General features: G+C 49.3%; 1 protein-coding gene across 2 annotated transcripts; it reads left to right on the top strand.

Annotated features, from left to right (window-relative positions):
- Positions 1–181: 181 nt before the first annotated feature.
- Positions 182–19,673, top strand: Hhipl2 (HHIP like 2). 2 transcript variants are annotated; one of them, XM_021234306.2, is made up of 9 exons: positions 182–526; positions 5,823–6,475; positions 8,079–8,222; positions 9,643–9,974; positions 11,296–11,422; positions 11,678–11,820; positions 15,691–15,772; positions 17,732–17,814; positions 18,801–19,673. In XM_021234306.2, the coding sequence occupies exons 1-9, from the start codon at positions 212–214 to the stop codon at positions 19,082–19,084; spliced, it is 2,163 nt and encodes a 720-aa protein (XP_021089965.1). In that variant the 5' UTR covers positions 182–211; the 3' UTR covers positions 19,085–19,673. The 2 variants fall into 2 exon arrangements, with proteins under 2 accessions (XP_021089965.1, XP_040594867.1); XM_040738933.1 differs by lacking the exons at positions 17,732–17,814; positions 18,801–19,673 and adding an exon at positions 17,032–17,314.
- Positions 19,674–20,411: the final 738 nt, after the last annotated feature.

Below are 20,411 nucleotides of genomic sequence, written 5' to 3'. Positions count from 1 at the left end.
TGTCACTAGATATGCTTAGCCACCAGACCAGAGAAAGGACTCCAGTGAGGAGCCACCTCAGTGAACTTGGGGCAGGATGTGAGGGAGAGAAAGAAGGAAGAGAAATTGGGAGCAGGGGGGCGGGGAGAGGGGACGACGGGATGGGGACGGACTTGGGCAGACTGGGCAGGCCAGCCCAGGAAGGCAGCAGCAGAGAATTCCCAAGGTCCAAATGCTGGGAAAACATACTAGCCTGCACACTGTTGCTGGTCTTCTGGCCCCATGGCTCTCTCCTGGCATGCTCTACCTGGGCCTCACATTGTTGGGCTGGGTGGACCTGCTGCAGGGACACCCCCAGTGCTTGGATTATGGACCGCCCTTTCGTCCTTCTCTCCACCTGGAGTTTTGCTCTGACTATGACTCCTTCGGCTGCTGTGATCAGCGTAAGGACCACCGCATTGCTGCCCGGTACTGGGACATCATGAACTACTTTGACCTGAAGGGCCACGAACTGTGTGGAGGATACATTAAAGACATCCTTTGCCAGGTGGGTCTGAGTGTGATTCTCTGAGGAGGAGAGGGAGCCAACCTGGAAAACTGCTTTCTGGCTTTAGGGTGCCGGACTGAATGGCAGGTCCTGGGGTAGGATGTTCCTAACAGGTGCCTCCCTGGAGAGCTGGAGACAGTGTACACTGGTTCCCCAGACTCCCCTCTGAGGTTTTTTCCCCAGACAGCAGAAGACAGATATTTTGATGGAGTCCCCAATGCAGCTGCTCCATCCTGCCTGTAGAGACCAGATAGCTGCACATGGCACTCCTGTGGCATTTAGGGGTCATGCAGTGGAGAGAGTGGTGGCACCTGCCAGGGAGCTTTGCAAAGGGGGCTTCTGCTGTGACAGTGCTGGGGGCAGGGAGTGGGGTCCTGCCCTCGGAACCCCTGAGCTGGATGGAGAAAGCCTCAAGTTGCTGGGAGGTAATGACTCAGAGTTTCTCCTCTCCAGGCTCACCAGCAGCCAAAATCCACACTTGGGAGCCATCAACTTAGGTGAGCTGAGCTTGAAAACAAGAAGGTACAGGCTGTGCACTCTCTCTCTCTCTCTCTCTCTCTCTCTCTCTCTCTCTCTCTCTCTCTCTCTCTCTCTCTCTCTCTCTCTCTCTCTCTCGCAGGGAGAGGGTGCTGATGAGAGAAGCTGCTATAAGAAAGCACTCTGGTCATGTGACAGACACCTTCCAGGGTACCTTAGAGCTATTATGTGGCTGTCCCAAGGCTTTTCCACCATGACCACTGTTCCCAAGAACACCAGCCTCCCTGGCTTTATGCATGAGCACAGACGTCCCAGGCAGGCATCCGTCAGTACAGGCTGACTCGGAGGACAGCCACCTTGGTGGCATTGCCCTGGGGCTGTGCTCTCTCATGCCAGGGCACCATCCCTTAGCTGTTCCTGGAGACTGAACTCGGAGAAAAGCATGTGTGGTGTGCGAGTGTGTGTGTGCACCAATGTCAGGAGTCTTCCTCTGCCACCCTTCACCTTACGTTTTGGGACAGGGTCTCTTGTAAAGCTGGAACTTCCTGATTCAGGTAGGGTGGCTGGCCAGTGAGCTCCAGCTGTCTCTCTCCGGTCCAGTGCTGGGGTTACAGACACAAGCGCCGGGCCAGGATCCAAACACAGGTTCTCATACAAGCAATCACTCCAGTAACAAAGCCATCTCCTTAGCCCCAGAAGCTGGGATGTCCTCTACTGGAAACTTCCCTCCATCCCCATGTCCTCTGATTCAGGAAGCCACATTTTGTGTGTGTATCAGTTGTCCATTTCCCCCCTCCATGTGTGGTCTATACCTGACAGTGATTCTGCAGGCCCTCACCCTTCTGGAGTCACGTTGGCTTCGGGTCTCAGGCCCTCTGATTATGTCACACCAGAGCGAAGGGCCAGCACCATCTCTGGCCTGTTTCGGCAGTGGTTTTCTGAACTCCAGGAGGCATGAGCTCCATGAGAAGGTGACTGTACGCTTTGCTCACAGATGCTCACGGGGCATGCACTCAGAAGAGGTAGGTGCAAGGGTACAGTCATACATCAGAGACTCTGCTGAGCCTGAGTTTCTCCTCCTGGAGAAACACTGGTTGGGTTCCTGAGATGAGTCAAAACAACTTTGCAAGCTCTAAATGGCTGCCTAAGTGTACCAGGGTGATTATATTTCTGCTGCCAGCTTCTGTTCCCGAGGATTTCATCATTTCACCCTTTCTCCCCCTTCTCCGTTTCCTTCACTCTCCAAGAGTGGATGGACTGGGGCGAGCTGACACCAGAGAGCGGGTCATGCTGCTTTATGTAGCTCCTCTGACAAGCAGCCTTGGATGAGCCAGACACTTCAGGGGGAGACACTGCATCTCTGGGTTTGCTTCCCTTTACTGGTCGCCAAGGGCTTGTTCTACAGTGCCCACTTAGGGGCATAAATGAGAACAGTGGGGTTCTAACATACAGGAAAGGTGCCACTGTCCCTCTGTAAAGGGACTGGTGAATCCAGTCACACAGGCTGCTCCACTTCCAGAGTTGCCAAGGATCTGCAGGGCTTGCCCAACAGGATCACTGTACAGTATTGTGGGCTCACCCTACAAATCACCTCTATCCTAACGGCTCCAAATTCAGTCCTTTAAACCTTACGTCTTAGTTACTTTTCTATTTCTGTGATAAAACGCCATGACCAAGGCATGTTGGGGGGAAGTCCTGTGCATTTGTCAACAAAGTACTGCTGGCCAATAGGAATCTAGATAGGTGGGACTAGGAATCCAGGAGAACTCTGGGAAAGAGAAGCACAGAGAGTCGAGATTTAACGCCATGGGGTAGGAAGCCTGGAACTATTCTCTGGTAAGAGAAATACTTAGATTAACAATTATGGGGTAATTACTTAAGTCAGAACTAGCCAGTAAGAAACAAGCAAGGCCAACATCTTCATAATTAATATAGCCTCCTGTGTGTTTATTTGGGACTGATGCGGCTCAAGAACCAGGCTGGCGGGAAGGCTTCTCTCTCAAGGAAAAGGTTTCCTTTACAAAGGCAACTTATAAAAGCATTTAATTTGACACTCTCAGAGGGTTAGAGTCCATGATGGCAGAGTAAAGGGACAGCTCAGAGCTCACATCTTGATCCACAGCCACGAGGCAGAGTGAGAGCACTAGGATTTTTGACATCCCAAAGCTCACCCCCTAGTGACACACCTCCTCCAAGGTGACAATCCTTCCTAAACAGTTCCACCAACTAGGGACCCAGTATTCAAATGTGTGAGTCAGTAGGGGCCATGCTCATTCAAAACACCACACCTGCCAATTACTTCCCAGGTCTCCGTTGCCTCTGTCTGTTATCACCAGGTCCTGAGTCTAGGAGGTCAGCAGTCAGCTAGCAAATACTCCTTTGGACATTTAATCCTTATGTACTTCCGTGTAGGGCGGTCTCATTACTGAAAAGCCAGAATTGACAGAGACACCTATAACTTCCTGTGCAGGGTGGTCTCATTACTGAAGAGCCAGAATTGACAGAGAAACCTATAACTTCCTGTGCAGGGCGGTCTCATTACTGAAGAGCCAGAATTGACAGAGAAACCTATAACTTCCTGTGCAGGGCGGTCTCATTACTGAAAAGCCAGAATTGGCAGAGAAACCTATAACTTCCTGTGCAGGGCGGTCTCATTACTGAAGAGCCAGAATTGACAGAGAAACCTATAACTTCCTGTGCAGGGCGGTCTCATTACTGAAGAGCCAGAATTGACAGAGACACCTATAACTTCCTGTGCAGGGCGGTCTCATTACTGAAGAGCCAGAATTGACAGAGACACCTATAACTTCCCGTGCAGGGCGGTCTCATTACTGAAAAGCCAGAATTGACAGAGACACCTATAACTTCCCGTGCAGGGCGGTCTCATTACTGAAGAGCCAGAATTGACAGAGACACCTATAACTTCCCGTGCAGGGCGGTCTCATTACTGAAGAGCCAGAATTGACAGAGACACCTATAACTTCCCGTGCAGGGCGGTCTCATTACTGAAGAGCCAGAATTGACAGAGACACCTATAACTTCCCGTGCAGGGCGGTCTCATTACTGAAGAGCCAGAATTGACAGAGAAACCTATAACTTCCCGTGCAGGGCGGTCTCATTACTGAAGAGCCAGAATTGACAGAGACACCTATAACTTCCTGTGCAGGGCGGTCTCATTACTGAAGAGCCAGAATTGACAGAGACACCTATAACTTCCTGTGCAGGGCGGTCTCATTACTGAAGAGCCAGAATTGACAGAGACACCTATAACTTCCTGTGCAGGGCGGTCTCATTACTGAAGAGCCAGAATTGACAGAGACACCTATAACTTCCTGTGCAGGGCGGTCTCATTACTGAAGAGCCAGAATTGACAGAGACACCTATAACTTCCTGTGCAGGGCGGTCTCATTACTGAAGAGCCAGAATTGACAGAGACACCTATAACTTCCTGTGCAGGGCGGTCTCATTACTGAAAAGCCAGAATTGACAGAGACACCTATAACTTCCTGTGCAGGGCGGTCTCATTACTGAAAAGCCAGAATTGACAGAGACACCTATAACTTCCTGTGCAGGGCTTGGCTTATGTCAAACACAGATATTTAATACATGAAGAAATGACTAAACATCTTAATCTCTGGGAGAGAGTTTTGATTATCTAAGTTTGAATTGTTAAATATCTCAAACTCGAAGGAGCATAGAATGTGAAACACTAACACTAGGTATCTAGGTTTAATAGACACAGAATTTGTGTCATGTTGCCTCACCTTGAGAAAAGGAAGAGTTGAAAAATGTGATAGCATTGTCTTCAAACACTATTCTTCCAGGGATGGAGAGTTGCTTCAGTGGTAAGAGCACTTGCTCTCTTGCAGAGGACTAGGGTTCAGTTCCTAGCACCCATGTGGTGGTTGATATCCATCTGCATCTCTCTTGGCCTGCAGATGCCGGCACACACTGCACAGTGCTTCATGTGGCTCCTCTGACTCACAGGCGTTCACATCACCACCTTTGTCCTCATCCGTCATTTAATATAATCTTTTGTTTAGTTTTTTGAGACAGGGTTTCTCTGTGTAACAGTCCTGGCTGTCCTGGAACTCACTCTGTAGACCAGGCTGGTCTCAAACTCACAGAAATTCACCTGCCTCTGCCTCCCGAGTGCCTAGATTAAAGCCGTGCGACACTATGGCCCAGCTAATATAAGTTTAAGTATCAAAAAATAAGCTATTGAAAGCTGTGGTGACTTGCACAGGATCTATCAGCCTGTCATGGAATGGGCTCAAGGGATCCCACCCCCTGAGGATTTTTATCTAGTTAATGGTTGGTCTGAGAGGGAGAGACATTTTCTTCAGAAGTGTAACCACAAATAAAGTGCCTTGCTCCTGTAAACAAACCCTCACCTGTTCTCCTGTAAACACATCTAACAAAACACCATGCACGCATGCTGAAATAAGGGGACAGGAGAAGTGATGTGAATTATGATCAAAATATAACATAAAATGTCATAATGAAACCCATTATCATGTATAACCTAATATATGCTGATAAACATTTTGAAAAAGAGCTAAGCTATTGAAATGCTAGACACAATGTAGTGAATATGCGAGGGTTTCTTCTCCAGGCAAATTAACTCTACCAGACACGTGGGTCCTAGAGGAATGATTGACAGCAATTTGTATGCAAACCTCCAGAATGCGGATACCCTACTAGACCTCTCCTTTCCTCCCCTCCCCTCCCCTCCCCTCCCTCCCCTCCCCTCCCCTCCCCTCCCCTCTCCTCCCTTTTGCTTGTTGAATTGAGATCAAGCTTCCGGTTCCTCTTCCAGGAGTGCTCTCCTTACGCGGCCCACCTCTACGATGCTGAGAACCCCCAGACACCCCTCAGGAACCTTCCAGGCCTCTGCTCTGACTACTGTTCCGCCTTCCATCGCAGCTGCCACTCTGCCATCTCCCTGCTAACCAGTGACCGCAGCCTCCAGGAGTCCCATGGAAAAGATGGCGCCCGCTTCTGCCACCTCCTCAACCTTCCTGACGAGGACTATTGCTTCCCCAACGTCCTGAGGAACAGTCAACTCAACCGCAACCTGGGAGTGGTGGCTGAGGACCACAAGGGCTGCCTGCAGCTCTGCCTGGCCGAGGTGGCCAATGGGCTGAGGAACCCCGTGGCCATGGTACACGCTGGGGACGGTACCCATCGCTTCTTTGTTGCTGAGCAGGTAGGAGTGGTGTGGGTCTACCTGCCTGATGGGAGTCGCCTGGAAGAGCCCTTCCTGGACCTCAAGAGCATGGTGCTGACCACGCCCTGGATTGGTGATGAGAGAGGATTCTTGGGGCTGGCTTTTCATCCCAAATTCCGCCGCAACCGCAAGTTCTACATTTACTATTCATGCCTGGGCAAGAGGAAGGTGGAGAAAATCCGGATAAGTGAGATGAAGGTTTCTCCGACTGACTCTAACAAAGCAGACCCCAAATCAGAGAGGTGGGGCAATCTCATGAGAACCGAAACTGTGCTCCCAAGTGATTCCCATCTGTTCTTGGGGCAATAGAAAAGGAATGGGCCTGGTTTGTGAGCACTAGCCTAAAATGTTAGGAAAACAGGCTGGACAGATGGCTCAGGGGCTAAGAGCAGTTGCTGCTCTTGCAGAGGACCTGAGTTCAGTTCCCAGCACCCCCCAGCAGCTCACAGCCATCTGTAATTGCAGTTCTGGGGGGTGTGACTTCCCCTTCTGCCTGTACTGTATGCAGGTGGTACAGGAAAACAAAAAACAAAACAAAGCAAAAGAAAACAGCCATACTTGCAGGAAAAAAGTAATCCGCATAAAAACTGTTGAGGAAAGTCACTACTGATGAAGGAGGGCAATCTGTTAGACTCTAGAGAGCAGCGTTCTTATGGGGTACAGCCCTTGCCTTACCTACCCTAGTTACAGTCATGCTTGCATGTATTGACAAAGGAGAAGCCAGGACTGGCAGCCAAAAGGAATTTTAAAGTGATTATAGATCATATATTAAACACAAGGGCAGCCTCTAATTGTGCGGCCACTGGAAATCAAAGCTTTTCCTTTAGTGTGGGATTTCTCATCCCATGGGAGCTATGGCACAAGGCCATAAAACTACTGACACATGGTTAGACGGTGCTGTAGTTTCATTCTGTTGCTGTGACAGGCTCCAGGACCAACAACGCAGAGGAGGGAAGGATTTATTTGACTTACACTTCCAGGCCACAGTCTATCTCTGAGGGAAGGCAAGGCAGGACCTCAAGCAGGAAGGTAGGCCAGCTTGCTATTCCATGCAGCATTACCTCCAGCCAAGGAACTCATTCCACAGTCAGTAAGCACGGCAGCATCAATGGAGGGCGCTGCTTGGTAGCTGTCTTACACTCAGCAAGCTTCCTCATACACCTCCTGTCTAAGGATGGCATGCCCACAGTGAGCTGTGCTATCCCACGTCAACTGTCTATCTAGACAGCCTCCTACAGACATGGCCACAAGGCAATCCACGGAGGCAATCCCTCCACTCAGATGACAGTAGACTGTGTCACGTTGCTCACCAGGACAGATGGGACACTCGTTCTAGCTGGCTCCAAGATGAGTTTTTTCTCTCCATCACTCTGCCCTCTTTCCTTCATTCTCCTTCCCATCATAGACAGGGTAATTGGAAAGAATGTCCAGATAGATTTGCCTTTCTGGTGGGGTAGAGAGTAAAGGCAAATGCCAGAGAGGGGTTACCCTGGCCGTGTCTCAGCTTGCGAGATCGTGGTATGAAAGAAGACAGATCCTTAAAGGGCTGGGCCTGCGGCTCCGAGGTAGACTGCTTGCCTGGCTTTTGCAAAGGCACTAGATTCAACCTCTAGTACTGAAAAAATAAAAGTAAAAAGATTCACAAAGGAATTACACCAGGAAACATGGGGACCCTTAGGGCCTCAAGCCACCTACTTTGTGGCTTTGTGGTCTTTGGAGACTGAAGTCAGGCTCAGCCAACTTTGCAGATCTTGGTGGCTTGGGCCAACTAACTTCTGGGTGTCTCAAGAACATATCGCTTCATCCTTGCCAAAGCCTAATGTGTAGTTTCTTTTTTTCTTCCAGGGTCATCTTGGAGATAGATGAACCAGCCTCGAACCACAATGGCGGACAGCTTCTCTTTGGCCTGGATGGCTATCTGTACATATTCACTGGGGATGGGGGGCAGGCCGGGGATCCCTTTGGCAAGTTTGGAAATGCTCAGAACAAGTAAGCAGGATGGAAGCTGAACCCCTGTTCCGTCTGAGTGTAGCCTGGTTACATGTTCTTTCTGCCAAAATCTAACTTAGGTGATCTGATCCCTTCCTCTGGAGCCAGTGAGAGGAGCCTTTGGCTTTCTGTCCTATAAATAGTACAGAATACTTTTCCAGCTAATATTATGAATGCTCAATGTAGCCAGGTGTGGTGGCCCAAACCTTTAATCCCAGCACTTGGGAGGCAGAGGCAGGCAGATCTCTGTGAGTTTGAGGCCAGCCTGGTCTACATAGTGAATTCTAGGAAGGCAGAGCTACAGAGTGAGACTCTGTCTCAATAGATTGATAAATAAATAAATGATTAATATAATAGCTACCACAGTGCTGTATAGAAAAGAATTTAAAATTAAATGTATGTTAGCAGGACTCTCTGTGACAACCACCATCTGATTCAACTTAATGGTAGTATTGGGCAGTGTGTCCCTGGCTCTGTGCAAGTCCCCGAGACGCATGAGATGCTGATTAATAAGAGATGTCATATGCTGAGTGCCCAGTGTGTTGACAGTGACTGCTTCAGTCAGATTGCACATTGTACTTGGGAACATGACATGCTTCAAGGGCAGGAAAATTTAATCTGCTTTAGATGATGTATCAGTACCAGGCCTCCTGTAAACATGCATGAAAGACTGCTATGAAGTGTAGGGATTATTTTATAGCCACGACGAGAAGCATGGCAGATAAATGACAGACCCTGAGTCGGGGACACTGGAATCAGAGCCCATCCATGCTATTCTGCCCTTTGCACTCAGGAAGCCCTTTCTCCCACTATTGGTAGGAGTGAAATATTAACATTAATCAAGCTAAGCTAGTATCTGCTGAATGCTGTCATTCAGAGTTTACCAAGAACCACGTGCATAATAGCTCACTAAAATGTATTACTGCAACAGCAATGCCACACAGTGTTACTTGCTTACAGGGTCGGAGACTGCAGCCCAGCAGTCAAACTCATTTGGAAGGGCCTCCTCAAAAAAAAAAAGTCTGTTCTTTTTCCTTAGTACACTGCTATCTGGGGAAAAAATAAAACCCATATTTATTTTCAAATTTATAATATTAGACCAAATTGAAGAGCACCACCGTTAAGATAGAAAGCGAAAGCTGTAGTTTACTTAGGGTCACATGGTTCAGGATCATGTCACCTTCTCCAGTAGATCTCCTTGAGCCAGAGATGAGGAACTCTTAAACATCTTGTATGTATTTAAAAGAACCAATGAGGTCAGTTTCTAGCTCTCCCGTCACCAGCTCTCAGCATGCCCCATGTCCCGTCCCGCATCCCCCATCCAGTCCTGTGTCACCCCCGCCCCACCCGCCCCAGTCTGTCCTCTGTTCCTTTGCAGCCTGTGTCCTTGCTCACCTGGGCCCGGTGTCTTGTCTTTCAGAAGTTCTCTGCTGGGGAAAGTGCTGAGGATCAGTGTGGATGGGACTGGCGTGGATGGCCAGCGGTACCAAGTGCCCCCAGACAATCCCTTTGTTTCTGAGCCGGGTGCCCACCCTGCTGTCTATGCCTACGGGGTCAGAAATATGTGGCGCTGTGCCGTGGACCGGGGGGACCCCATCACCCGCCAGGGCCGTGGTCGGATATTCTGTGGCGATGTGGGCCAGAACAAATTTGAAGAAGTTGACCTCATTGTTAAAGGCGGGAACTATGGCTGGAGGGCCAAGGAAGGATTTGAATGCTATGACAAGAAACTTTGTCATAATGCTTCCTTGGGTAAGAGGGCACTGTCTGTTTTTTCTGAATGAGTTGACCAGGTTGGCTGTAGAGAGGGAGGGGAACACAACCTGAGTACCCTGAAGGTTGTGTCCATGGCAACTTGTTGCTGGGTTGTGGGGTGGTTCCTCTGCCGAAGGTTGTGTCCATGGCAACTTGTTGCTGGGTTATGGGGTGGTTCCTCTGCTGCCCCAGACAGTGATACCAGACACACTTTGGCCTTGCTTGCTTGAAAGTCGATCGGTGATGGATGTGGTAGTACTTGCCTAGAATCCCAGTGCTACAGCAGAGGCTGGAAGGTTGTGGCTTCAGAGCCAGCTTGGGCAACATAGGGAGTTCAAGGCCAGCTGGACACCCTTCGGGGGTGGGGGCGGGAGTAGCTCCCTAATGTTATTGGGTCAGTTGCTTTCCTGTCATTCTGTCTCTCTGGGGCTGCCATACAAACACTACAACTTTGAATAACCACTGTGTGGCTTGTTTTTGTTTCTGCTTCTGGAGACAGGGTCTGAATAAGCCTGGACTGATCGTGACTTTGAGTCTGGGATCCTCAAGCCTCGGCCTCCTGAGCACTAGGAACACCCAGGCTTTTTGTTTTCATGAAACCCTTTTCTCTGTAGCTACTCCCTTTGCTCAGATCACTGGGAAGCCAGCTCTGACTTATGGAATAGAATGCTGACCAACTCTGAAACACAATATAAACCAACTGATACCGATTTGGGGCCTTTGAGATGGCTCAGTAGATAAAGGGGCTTGTTACCAAACTTGATGACCTGAGTTGACCCTGGAACCCATGGAAAACTTGAACTAATTCCTGAAAGCTGTCCTCATGGCAAATGCTCGCATACATAAATGTGAAACTCTTTTTTAAAAGATTGACTCATATGGTGTATGCCAAACATAATGCATTTACATTTTTGGGTGAGCTTGGGTACAGGGACTAACTGTACTTGAAAGAAGTTTACTTGACTGGCTTTAGGTGTACTATTTTAAGGGTCACTGGTGGAGCAACTTGATGGCTGCATGAACTTTAACAACGGTCTCCGAGTTGGGACACTCCACTGCATACACAAGGAAGTCAGTAGTCCATCAGAATCAACAATCGGGCGGTTAGGAGAGTCTAAGAGGGGAGCCAGGTGTCAGGGAGGAGATTTAATGGGAAGCCTGCATATTGTGATTGGTCTGTTGAAAACAAAACCTATTGACTCAGTTGTCTGTCTTACTGATGGCCAAAACCAGACAGTTACATTAGGAAAACCACTTTTGATCCCTTAGAACTTGTCACTTGGGTGTGATCTCCACTTCTTTTTCTTGATCCTGACAGATGACATTCTGCCCATCTACGCTTATGGCCATGAGGTGGGAAAGTCGGTCACTGGAGGATATGTCTACCGTGGGTGTGAATCCCCCAATCTCAATGGCCTCTACATCTTTGGGGACTTCATGAGTGGGTAAGGAGGTAGGAAATTATTTGTTTGTTTGTTTGTTTGAGACAGGATATTGCTATTCTTGGCTGATCTGCAGCTCACTGTGTATAACAGAATGGTCTCAGACTCATGGTGGTCCTCCTGCCTCTTAGAGGCGCACTTCACCATGCTCAGTTAAGACCCATTGCTAGTGTTTAAGATCCCTGATTCTTGGTAGGAAAATAATCTCTGAAGTGGAAATACAGATTCCTACAACACAAGCTTTTACTTTTCATCTAGTCGACTCATGGCTTTGCAGGAAGATAGGAAAACCAAGAAATGGAGGAAGCAAGACATCTGCCTGGGCAACGCTTCCTGTGCCTTCCCGGGCTTAATCAGCACCTACAGCAAGTTCATCACCTCCTTCGCTGAAGATGAAGCAGGTAACGTTTGAGTCCAGTTTGGTGGCTCTTCCGTAACCTCGGGCACTCATCTGAACAGTTGCTGTCACTTCTCTCATGGTGATCCTGGAGCCGAGTTTCATAACATGCCAGGTAATTAGTAACCCCAGTGCCCAGGTGATGCAGTCATTATTCCCAGTGCCAGTTGGGAGGAAACAGGTTGACTTTTGATTGCCCCACACACCCCTGTTGTGGTGAGAGAGCACACCTCCTTGTGAGGGGCACTGTGCTCTCTGACCTTGGAGAGGTTCACACACTCCCCCTTCTGCTGACTTTATTCTAAAACAATCATGAGCACATGGCAATCCCCAGTGGGTCAGACTAAATGTGCAGCCCATTCTTACCCTCTTGGGTGGTCTAGGAGGAGATGTGTGGTCATTGATTGGCTTAGGGTCTTCCTGACTTTGCCTAGAGTTTGTAAGGAGATCGATCTGGATGTAAAAGATATATGGGGGGTGTTAGGCAGCAAGCTATGTAATAGTTAATCAACAGAAGAGGCCAGGTGCATGCTAAGGACATCATTGATCATTGAAGCCAAGGTATGTACTCATGTCTGAGGAACATGTATGTTCCTAAAATATATAGCCAGAGAACTCATTTTTAATTTCAGCATCCCATTAGTTAATATTTTGTTTTGACAGGTTGAAGTTTAAGATTTTAAAGAAATTCTGTTTTGTTTACCTGAGTGTGCATAGGATATTTTTTTCTAACCATTCTTAAGTGGCAAAAGGGCAATAAACTGGGGATGTAGCCCAGTTGCCAGAGTCCCAAGGCCCTGGGTGCATTCCTGTAATGCCAGCATTTAGGAATGGAGGCAGGAGAATGAGAAATTCGAGATCACCCTTAGCTATAGGGCAAGTCTGAGACTCATCTGGAAATATGAGACCTGTCTTACAAAACACACACACACACATACACAGAGAGAGAGAGAGAGAGAGAGAGAGAGAGAGAGACAGAGAGAGACAGAGAGAGACAGACAGAGACAGAGAGACAGAGAGACAGGAAGAATACAACATAGCAAAGCCCAGTATCTATGAGTTATAGATACCTGAGATTCCCCATAGGGGTGAAGCCAGGGCTGTGAGAGTCCATGAGTTGAGCCTCTTTCCACTTGGAGCCCCAGGGTGGCTGCACAGGAACCTAGCCTGAGTAAGTAATAAGAAAGTCCAGTTAGCTCCTTTTCCTTTCCTTTCACTTTGCTGCTGGATAGACACTTTGGGAGGAACATTCTATATCAGTCCAGGGTATTTTGGGAAATTCAAGAGTTTTAAGTAGAGGAAGTCTATGTGAGTTGCAAATTGGGAATCCAAATACATAAAGATGTAGAGAAACCGCAGACTGACAGGAGTCTGCTCCGTGCAAGCCATCCCCCTGGTGGGGCTTCTCTGCTGGATCCTCCCAAAAGGTAGAGGGAGCCGGAACCCCAGAGGCTGGCCTGCCTACAGATGTGTGTCTTCCAAGGCTCGTTTCTTGCAAACAGCCCAGAAGGCTGGCTTCAGAGCTGTGGTTTGCAGAGCCTCTGGGCATCTGTCAGAAGGATGAAACAGTCAGGACTCCTGGCAAACAAAGCCAGGGTCCCTGGCTGAATTCTGGGAAGTGGGACATGGCCAAGGCTTTGCCCCAGAGAAACCGTCTCCAGGCCTTGCTCTTGCGCCTTACTGCTGAAAAGCAGGCTCCCCTTCCCGTTCTTCCTGTATTCTCTCCCACTGAGACTCTTCCAGATGAGCAGGTCACCGTCTCCTGCAGCAGTTGCTCGATTTTGGTAAGTAGTTTTTCAGTGGAACTAGACTTCTGCCTCCACTCTTGACACAGCTCCCCCATGGAGCCCTTAGGCCTGACTCCCGGCTTCGTGCTGACCTAAGTAGGGGCTGGCCTAAACAAGGGTGCTTACAGCAGTCCCACAGTCACCTAAAAGAGGTATGAGGGGGCTGGCAAGGTAGATCGGCTGGTAAAGGTGACACTGAACCCGGCCACCTGAGCTTGATCCCAGGACCCAGAGAGAGAACTACAGATTCCTGCAAATTATCCTCACCCTTCACACATGCCGTGGTATGCATTCCCCTCATATACTCAGAATTAACAAACAAAATGTAAAATAGGTATTAAAAATGCTAGCTGGACATCACAGATAAAATTTACCTTTTGTGTTTCCCCCACTAAAGATAGAACTGGAAGTCTATGGCGTGTTCACAACACATACATCGTGCAGGCTGTAGTCGCGTAAAGTGAACATGCAGTAAGACAGCCCCACCCCCAACTTTGGAGTTTCTGTGTGGTTTGGAGGGTTCCTGTCAGAGAGTGGTCCGCATTCACACAGACTATTGGAAGACAGCTCATTTGTCTGATGGTGTCTGATGGTGTTTGGCGTTTCCAGTCAGATAGTACAAGTTGAATCCAGAGTAGGATGTGTCCTGACTGCTTGGATCCTTTCTAGGAGTAGTTATAAACTGTCTTATCAGTTTGTGAAGCCATGGTGTCACCACACCCTGGGTAGCAGGCTCGGCAAACCCTCAGAGCCTCACGCTGCGGAGAGACACATGGTCACTCTTCTCCACAGATCTGAGGACAACAGCTGTTCAATACAGCGGCAGAACTATCACATTTGATGCGTCTTGATTACCCTCCGTGAAGCTGAGGAGGTCACATGAGCCGTGCTGGCATTGTGTCATGTTGGCGAAGCTGCTGAGGTGCTTGCACCAGAGATAGGAAAGAAGAGAGGGCCGGGGAGCTGGCTCAGTTGTCAGGTGCCTGCCTGCAAGCACGAAGACCTGAGTTCAGTTCCCCCGCACCCAGTAAGACCTACGTGAAGTAGTGTGCAGCTATAATCTCCGTCCCGGAGAGGCAGGGGCAGGGGGACCCTGGAGCTCAGTGGCCTAGCCAGCCTAGCCAGCCTGGCCAAATCATGAGGTCCAGATTCCATAAGAGACCCTGTCTCAGGAAAGAAGTGGAGAGCAGTCAAGGAAGACACTCAAAGCCAACCTCTGGCTTCCGCATGCCATTGCATATATGTGCGTGACACGCATACGAACACGTACATATCCTCCCTCCCCTGCCCCACACAAAGCGCTAGTAACCAGGTGTTATTCCATGCTTCGCTGAGGCACTGTGGCTTGTCTCTCTCTCATAGACGAGTGACTAGCTGGGTACTTAGGCAGGTTGGCAGGTCACCCGGGGTAGCACAGCTCAGAACTGGTGTTATGAGAATTTATGTCTAGAATCACCGCTGTGACCCTGGAACCACACAGCCATGCTCCTCACAGACAGGTGCCAAGCCGGGGGAAATCAGGTAGCTTCTTGGAGGCAGGCATGAAGATGTTTCCAGAAATGAAAGTAGGAAGGACTGGGAGGAACCTTGACTCTTTCTAAAAGTGACGGTGGAGAGTATAGGTGGTGATGTTTGGGATGGGCGTGTGGGGAAGACCAAGAAGAAGGGTTGGAAGGGTGGGGATGGGCACAAATACATAAAAAAATCCCAGCGACTGAGGAAGAAAATGCCACAGGGATGAAGGGGCAGACGGCCCAGCAGGCCCTCAGCCGCACCTGTGTGGAATGGCTGGAGAAGGGGGCGGGGCTTCAGGGTTTCCAGGAGTACAGAAGAGATAGGAAAGCCTGCTGGCCCCAGCTGCGCACATCCCTGGGCCTCTTCCTGAGATAGTCTCTAAGGGTTCAAAGGCGAACATCCCCCCCAAGAAGCCTGCAGCCTTGTGAGAGGCCGACTCTCAGCTGCCCAGAGCTCATCTGTGGTGCTCATAGCGTTTTAGCACCACGGCTCCATTAGCTTATCATCTGTGTGTGCAGACGTGCCTCAGCCCCGATGTTTGGTGTTCTTGTTGCTGACTCCTGTTTCCTTAGGGGAGCTGTATTTCCTGGCCACCTCCTACCCAAGTGCCTATGCACCGCATGGATCTATTTACAAATTTGTCGACCCCTCAAGGTGAGAGTTGGTGTCATTTTCTTCTCAGGAATTAGCTCATAGCTAGACCTACAGATCAGTACTCCCAATCTGAGGTAGAGTTCAGTGGATAGTTGACAAATAGGACTAGCCATTGCTCAGGGTCAAGCATAGCTTCACTGAACAACCGAGCTCTCCATCTGTGTGATCCCAGAAGTTCCTGGGTCCCCAAGGCTGTGCCTTAGATGCCCTGGTCAGAGTAGAGTGTGGATTGGCACAGAGTGAACTTAGTCTGGGCAGCCTCAACCATGGTCTGTTTCTGTGCACAGCTCTTGTTCTCTGGCTTGAACAGGCAGCCTTTAGAGTGCTCTGGATGGGTGATGACTGTGGACAGGGAGTTCTGTTCTTTGTCCTGAGAGCTTCCAGAGTGAACCTAGTTTCCCTTCCTTTGGTACTTTTATGATTAAGTTTGCCTAGGAGATGATCTCTCTTTCCCAAAAGAGCTGTGAAAAACCAGACAGAAAGCAGTGGTAAACTTACGTTGTTTTTCTTGAGAGGGGTGTCTCATATTATTTTTTAGGTTGCCCTGGTACTCATTATGTAGTCTATAACTCAAGGCAGTCCTCCTGCCTCAGCCTCCCGAGTGCTTGGACTGTAAGTGTGAGTCACAAAGACTGGCTTTTTTCACCTCTTTTCATTATGGCATTCATTGTCACCGTGCACCGGGGACCACAGCAAGCATTGTGCACACACATGTTGACGGGATGGCAAGAAGACAGAAGAGCAAACCCGTCAAGCTAAGCCACTTGCCTACACGGGGTGGGAGTGACATCGGAGAGAGAGCTGGAGCAAAGTGGTGAGGGCAAAGAAGACTGAGCGTTCCAGCTCAGCTAAGTGGTGAAGGCGGGCGTTCCAGCTCAGCGCCCAAAGCCCCATTGTGTCAGGAGTTGCACACAGGGACATGCCATTTAAGACAGAGCATGATGCTAGCAGGAGAGGTAGCCATCCTTAGGTCTGTGCCAGGGCCCTTTGAAGGGATTCCCTGTTGCCATTGCAACGGCTGTTACCATTCCCATCACCATGGCTATCACTGTCATATACTGAGCACTGGTTATGTGCTGGGCCTTGTCCAGTGTTCATGTTTTTTCCTATGGAGGCTTTTTATTTTTGTTTTACATCTAGAAAAAGAATCCCAGGATCTTCCCTCCTGTGTGTTTTCGTCTTGCTTCTTCATGGTCCATGATGCCAGCTGAGGCTGTCAGTACAATGCAGCCAAACTGATGGTTCTGCCATTTTTCTAGGTCTCTGAGCTGCACATCAAATCTAGGGCTGATCACTCCAGACGTGTTCAACCTGCCTGTGAGGTTCACCACTATTTTCCCAGCTCTGTGGTCAGCGACGGTTTCAGATTCACCACTGTAACCATGCTTCATCATCACAGTTAGGAACCGAACGATAACTTTGGAGCAGGGCCTGATGAGGACCCGGCGTTTGCCTCTCTTCTCAGCCTTGTTGATGCTCTTCAGATCATCAGCCAGGACATTCATTCGCACCATGGTGACGGCGCGGAAAGATGGCGGAAAGAGGGCCAGTATTTTATTTTTAAACTCCATTCTTCATCAATCACTTATGGTTTGCCAGACACACAGCTGGCTCTGAGTTAAACTTCACTATATCCCTGTGAGTCATTGGAAACCATTATTATTGCTATTATTATTATATTTTATACATTGAGACTTTGCAAGGCATCCTGGGCTACTCTGATGTGGACCCGGTTGTGCTTACCACCAGGCCCATTCTGACCTTTCCCACTGCCTCCTGAAGACCTGAGTAGCCCCCTTCTCTTCTCCATCTGAGCTCAGGGCACATTCCCATCTCGCCCATCCAGTCCTGTGGACACGAAAGGACCCACCCCAGTTCTAGTACACCCTATGGTGATCCTGATTTCCAAATCCTGCCTTCACAGCCTTGTGTCATCACCCTTTCTGCCTGTGTTTCTAGGCGAGCCCCACCAGGCAAGTGCAGATACAAGTCAGTGCCGGTGAAAACCAGAACCAAGAAGATCCGGTTCCAGCCACTCGCCAGTGAGTCCCTTTCTGAGTTTTGGTTTTAGTCATTTGGTATAGCCACGTCCCTAAAAAATCCCTAGGGTAGAGGGTCATACTTTCTTTGTTTTCTTTTTGCAAGATTTCTTTATTTTATTTTGAGCGTATGGATGTTTTGCCTGCATTTATATATGTGCACTGTGCATATGCAGGAGTCTGCAGAGGCGAGCATGAAGCTTTAGACCCTCTGGAACTGGAGTTACAGTTGGTTGTGAGTTATGGTGTGGATGCTGGGAACTGAATCTGGGTCTTTGACAAGAGCAGCAAGGGTTCTTAATGCCTGAGGCATCTTGAGCTCCAGTGGTCACTGTTTCTCTCTTAAGAGTTGTGAGAATTATTAGCTTGGAGCTCAGTGTATACATCTGTCCTGCAGACCAGAATTAATGAGAGAGACACCTGCTTCTACTGTGATCTGTTGTTCTCTAGTCATTAATTAATTAATGCAGTTATTTATGTATCCATTTGTTTGGCGATAATTATTGCTACTTACTTTGTGGCAGGTTCTGGGCTAAGCCTGGGGATATAGCAATGGATGTTTGACATCTCTGACCTGTACAAATTCCAAGTCAAGTAGGAGGAGCACATAGAGAAACAATTGTATCATGAGGGTCTGGTAGGTACAGAAGGATATGCAGGGCACTGTGGTAAAATGGGGAGTCACAGAAGACTTGCAAGATGAAGGGTACCATCTTAGGCAGACATCCCATCTCTGGAGTGACCCCCGTCCTCAAAGGAAGGCATTTACTGCAAGGTCAGAGAAGGATATTAAAGCAGTATGAAGACAAAGAATTGATATTATGGCAAGCTGGGTGTGGTGGCACTTCCAGCACCAGCTCCTCCAGAGACTGAGACAGGAGGATTGCTTGAGCCTGGAGTCTCTTAGGAGGCTGAGAGGTCCCTTAGTGCGTCTTTTCCAGCGTTTCCCAGGTTGTTGCTTTCCCACTGAATAAATGTTTACCTTCCAGCCACTGTTTTGGACTTGATGAAGGAGTCCCGGAAAGCGGCTGGAAGACCATCCAATGCAAGCTTAGCTTCTGACTCAGACCGGGCTGCATCTCAGAAGGGCTCCCCCAAGAAGCCAACTTCTCCCGCAAGCAGAAAGAAAGCATCCAGGGGGCCTGGTACCAAGAAGAGAGGCAGAGCGTGGTCCCCAGGTCCTCAGGGCAAGAGGAAGCAGAATCTCCACACCAGAAGTGCTGGGAGGAGGCAGGTGGCACAGCAGAGAACCCCAGGCAGAAGCCGGCAGTGACCTCTTGGGCAAGTCGGCCGAGGAGACCAGAGATAGGAGAAGGCCTCCAAGTGGAAATCGCTACTGGCTGTGGAGGGTGGGTCCCCGAGAGGCAGGAAGCCTGGGTAGAGGTGGGGTGGGCAGAGCTTGACTTCAGTGTGTGTGGTCTGTCTGTCCCGGGGAAATCTTGCTGTCTACTGAAGACACAGGAGTCTGTCTGTGGGCAGCATTGCTGTGGGGAGACCACAGCCCACGTGACCCCACACCTGGCTTACACAAGCTCTTATGTACATACCTGCCTGGCATCCCATCCAACATCCCTTCAACCCGGGGAGTAAATCAGCTTGGCTTACCCTGCTGCATCCTTTGATCTCAGTGCTGGGCAATGGGAAATCCAGCATGTTTCAGCCAGCTCGCCTAAGCAGCCCACTCCACTCTCCTGTTGCCTGTGAGTGACCAGCTCCTAAGTGAGCCCTCTGGAGGGGATAGATGGCCCCTTTCCTTCCTCCAAACAGAAGCTCTCGCACTGAGGACAAGCAGGCTCAGTTTCGGCCCTCCAGCACACATCGTCTGGGCTCAGCCAATGGCTAATAAACACAGCTGCATTCTGTTTGGGGTTCTCTGATTCGCCGCTGCCTCTGTATGCTTCATCTTGAATCTCCTGGCCCCACTTCTTAGCCTTGCCGTAGAACTCTGGGAAGACAAGGAAGGTGGGGCTCTTTGCCTGGACTTGGCAGTGAGGAAACTGCACGGATCAGCTAATGGCCCATCTTAAAACAGTGCACTTCCTCTGGGAGGGTCTCGGTGAAGGGCTGCGGCTTCCGAACCACACACAGGAGGAATTAAGAGCCAAAGGTGTGTGTGTGTGTGTGTGTGTGTGTGTGTGTGTGTGTATGTGTGTGTGTGTGGACACAGGAGAGATGGCTCAGAAATAAGGAGCACTGGCTGCTCTTCCAGAGGACCTGGGTTCAGTTTCCAGCACCCACACAGCAGCTCACAACTGTCTGTAACTCCAATTCCAGGGGATCTGATGTCCGGCTGATGCAGGCACCAGGCACACATGTACATAAAAACATACACGCAGGCAAATCCCCCCCCAATAAGAGAGGAAGTGAGGTTCTGGCAGTTCTCCAAATTCCGAATGACATCCGGAATGCTGTGGGATGCTTATTTTAAAGAGAACGAGCGAAGCACTCTGATGCCTCAGGGCTTGCCCAGGCTGTGTGGGCTCTGCTCTAGATGGGGATCGATGTACTCTGGGCAGTTTTTGTTGATTTTTTTTTTTTTTTTTTGGTTTTTACGAGACAGGGTTTCTCTGTATTGTTTTGGAAGCTATCTGTCCAGCCGG

This window comes from Mesocricetus auratus, unplaced genomic scaffold (assembly GCF_017639785.1).
Source record: "Mesocricetus auratus isolate SY011 unplaced genomic scaffold, BCM_Maur_2.0 Super-Scaffold_100676, whole genome shotgun sequence".
NCBI classification, from domain to species: domain Eukaryota; kingdom Metazoa; phylum Chordata; class Mammalia; order Rodentia; family Cricetidae; genus Mesocricetus; species Mesocricetus auratus.
This window is presented reverse-complemented; position numbering and strand designations above follow the sequence as displayed.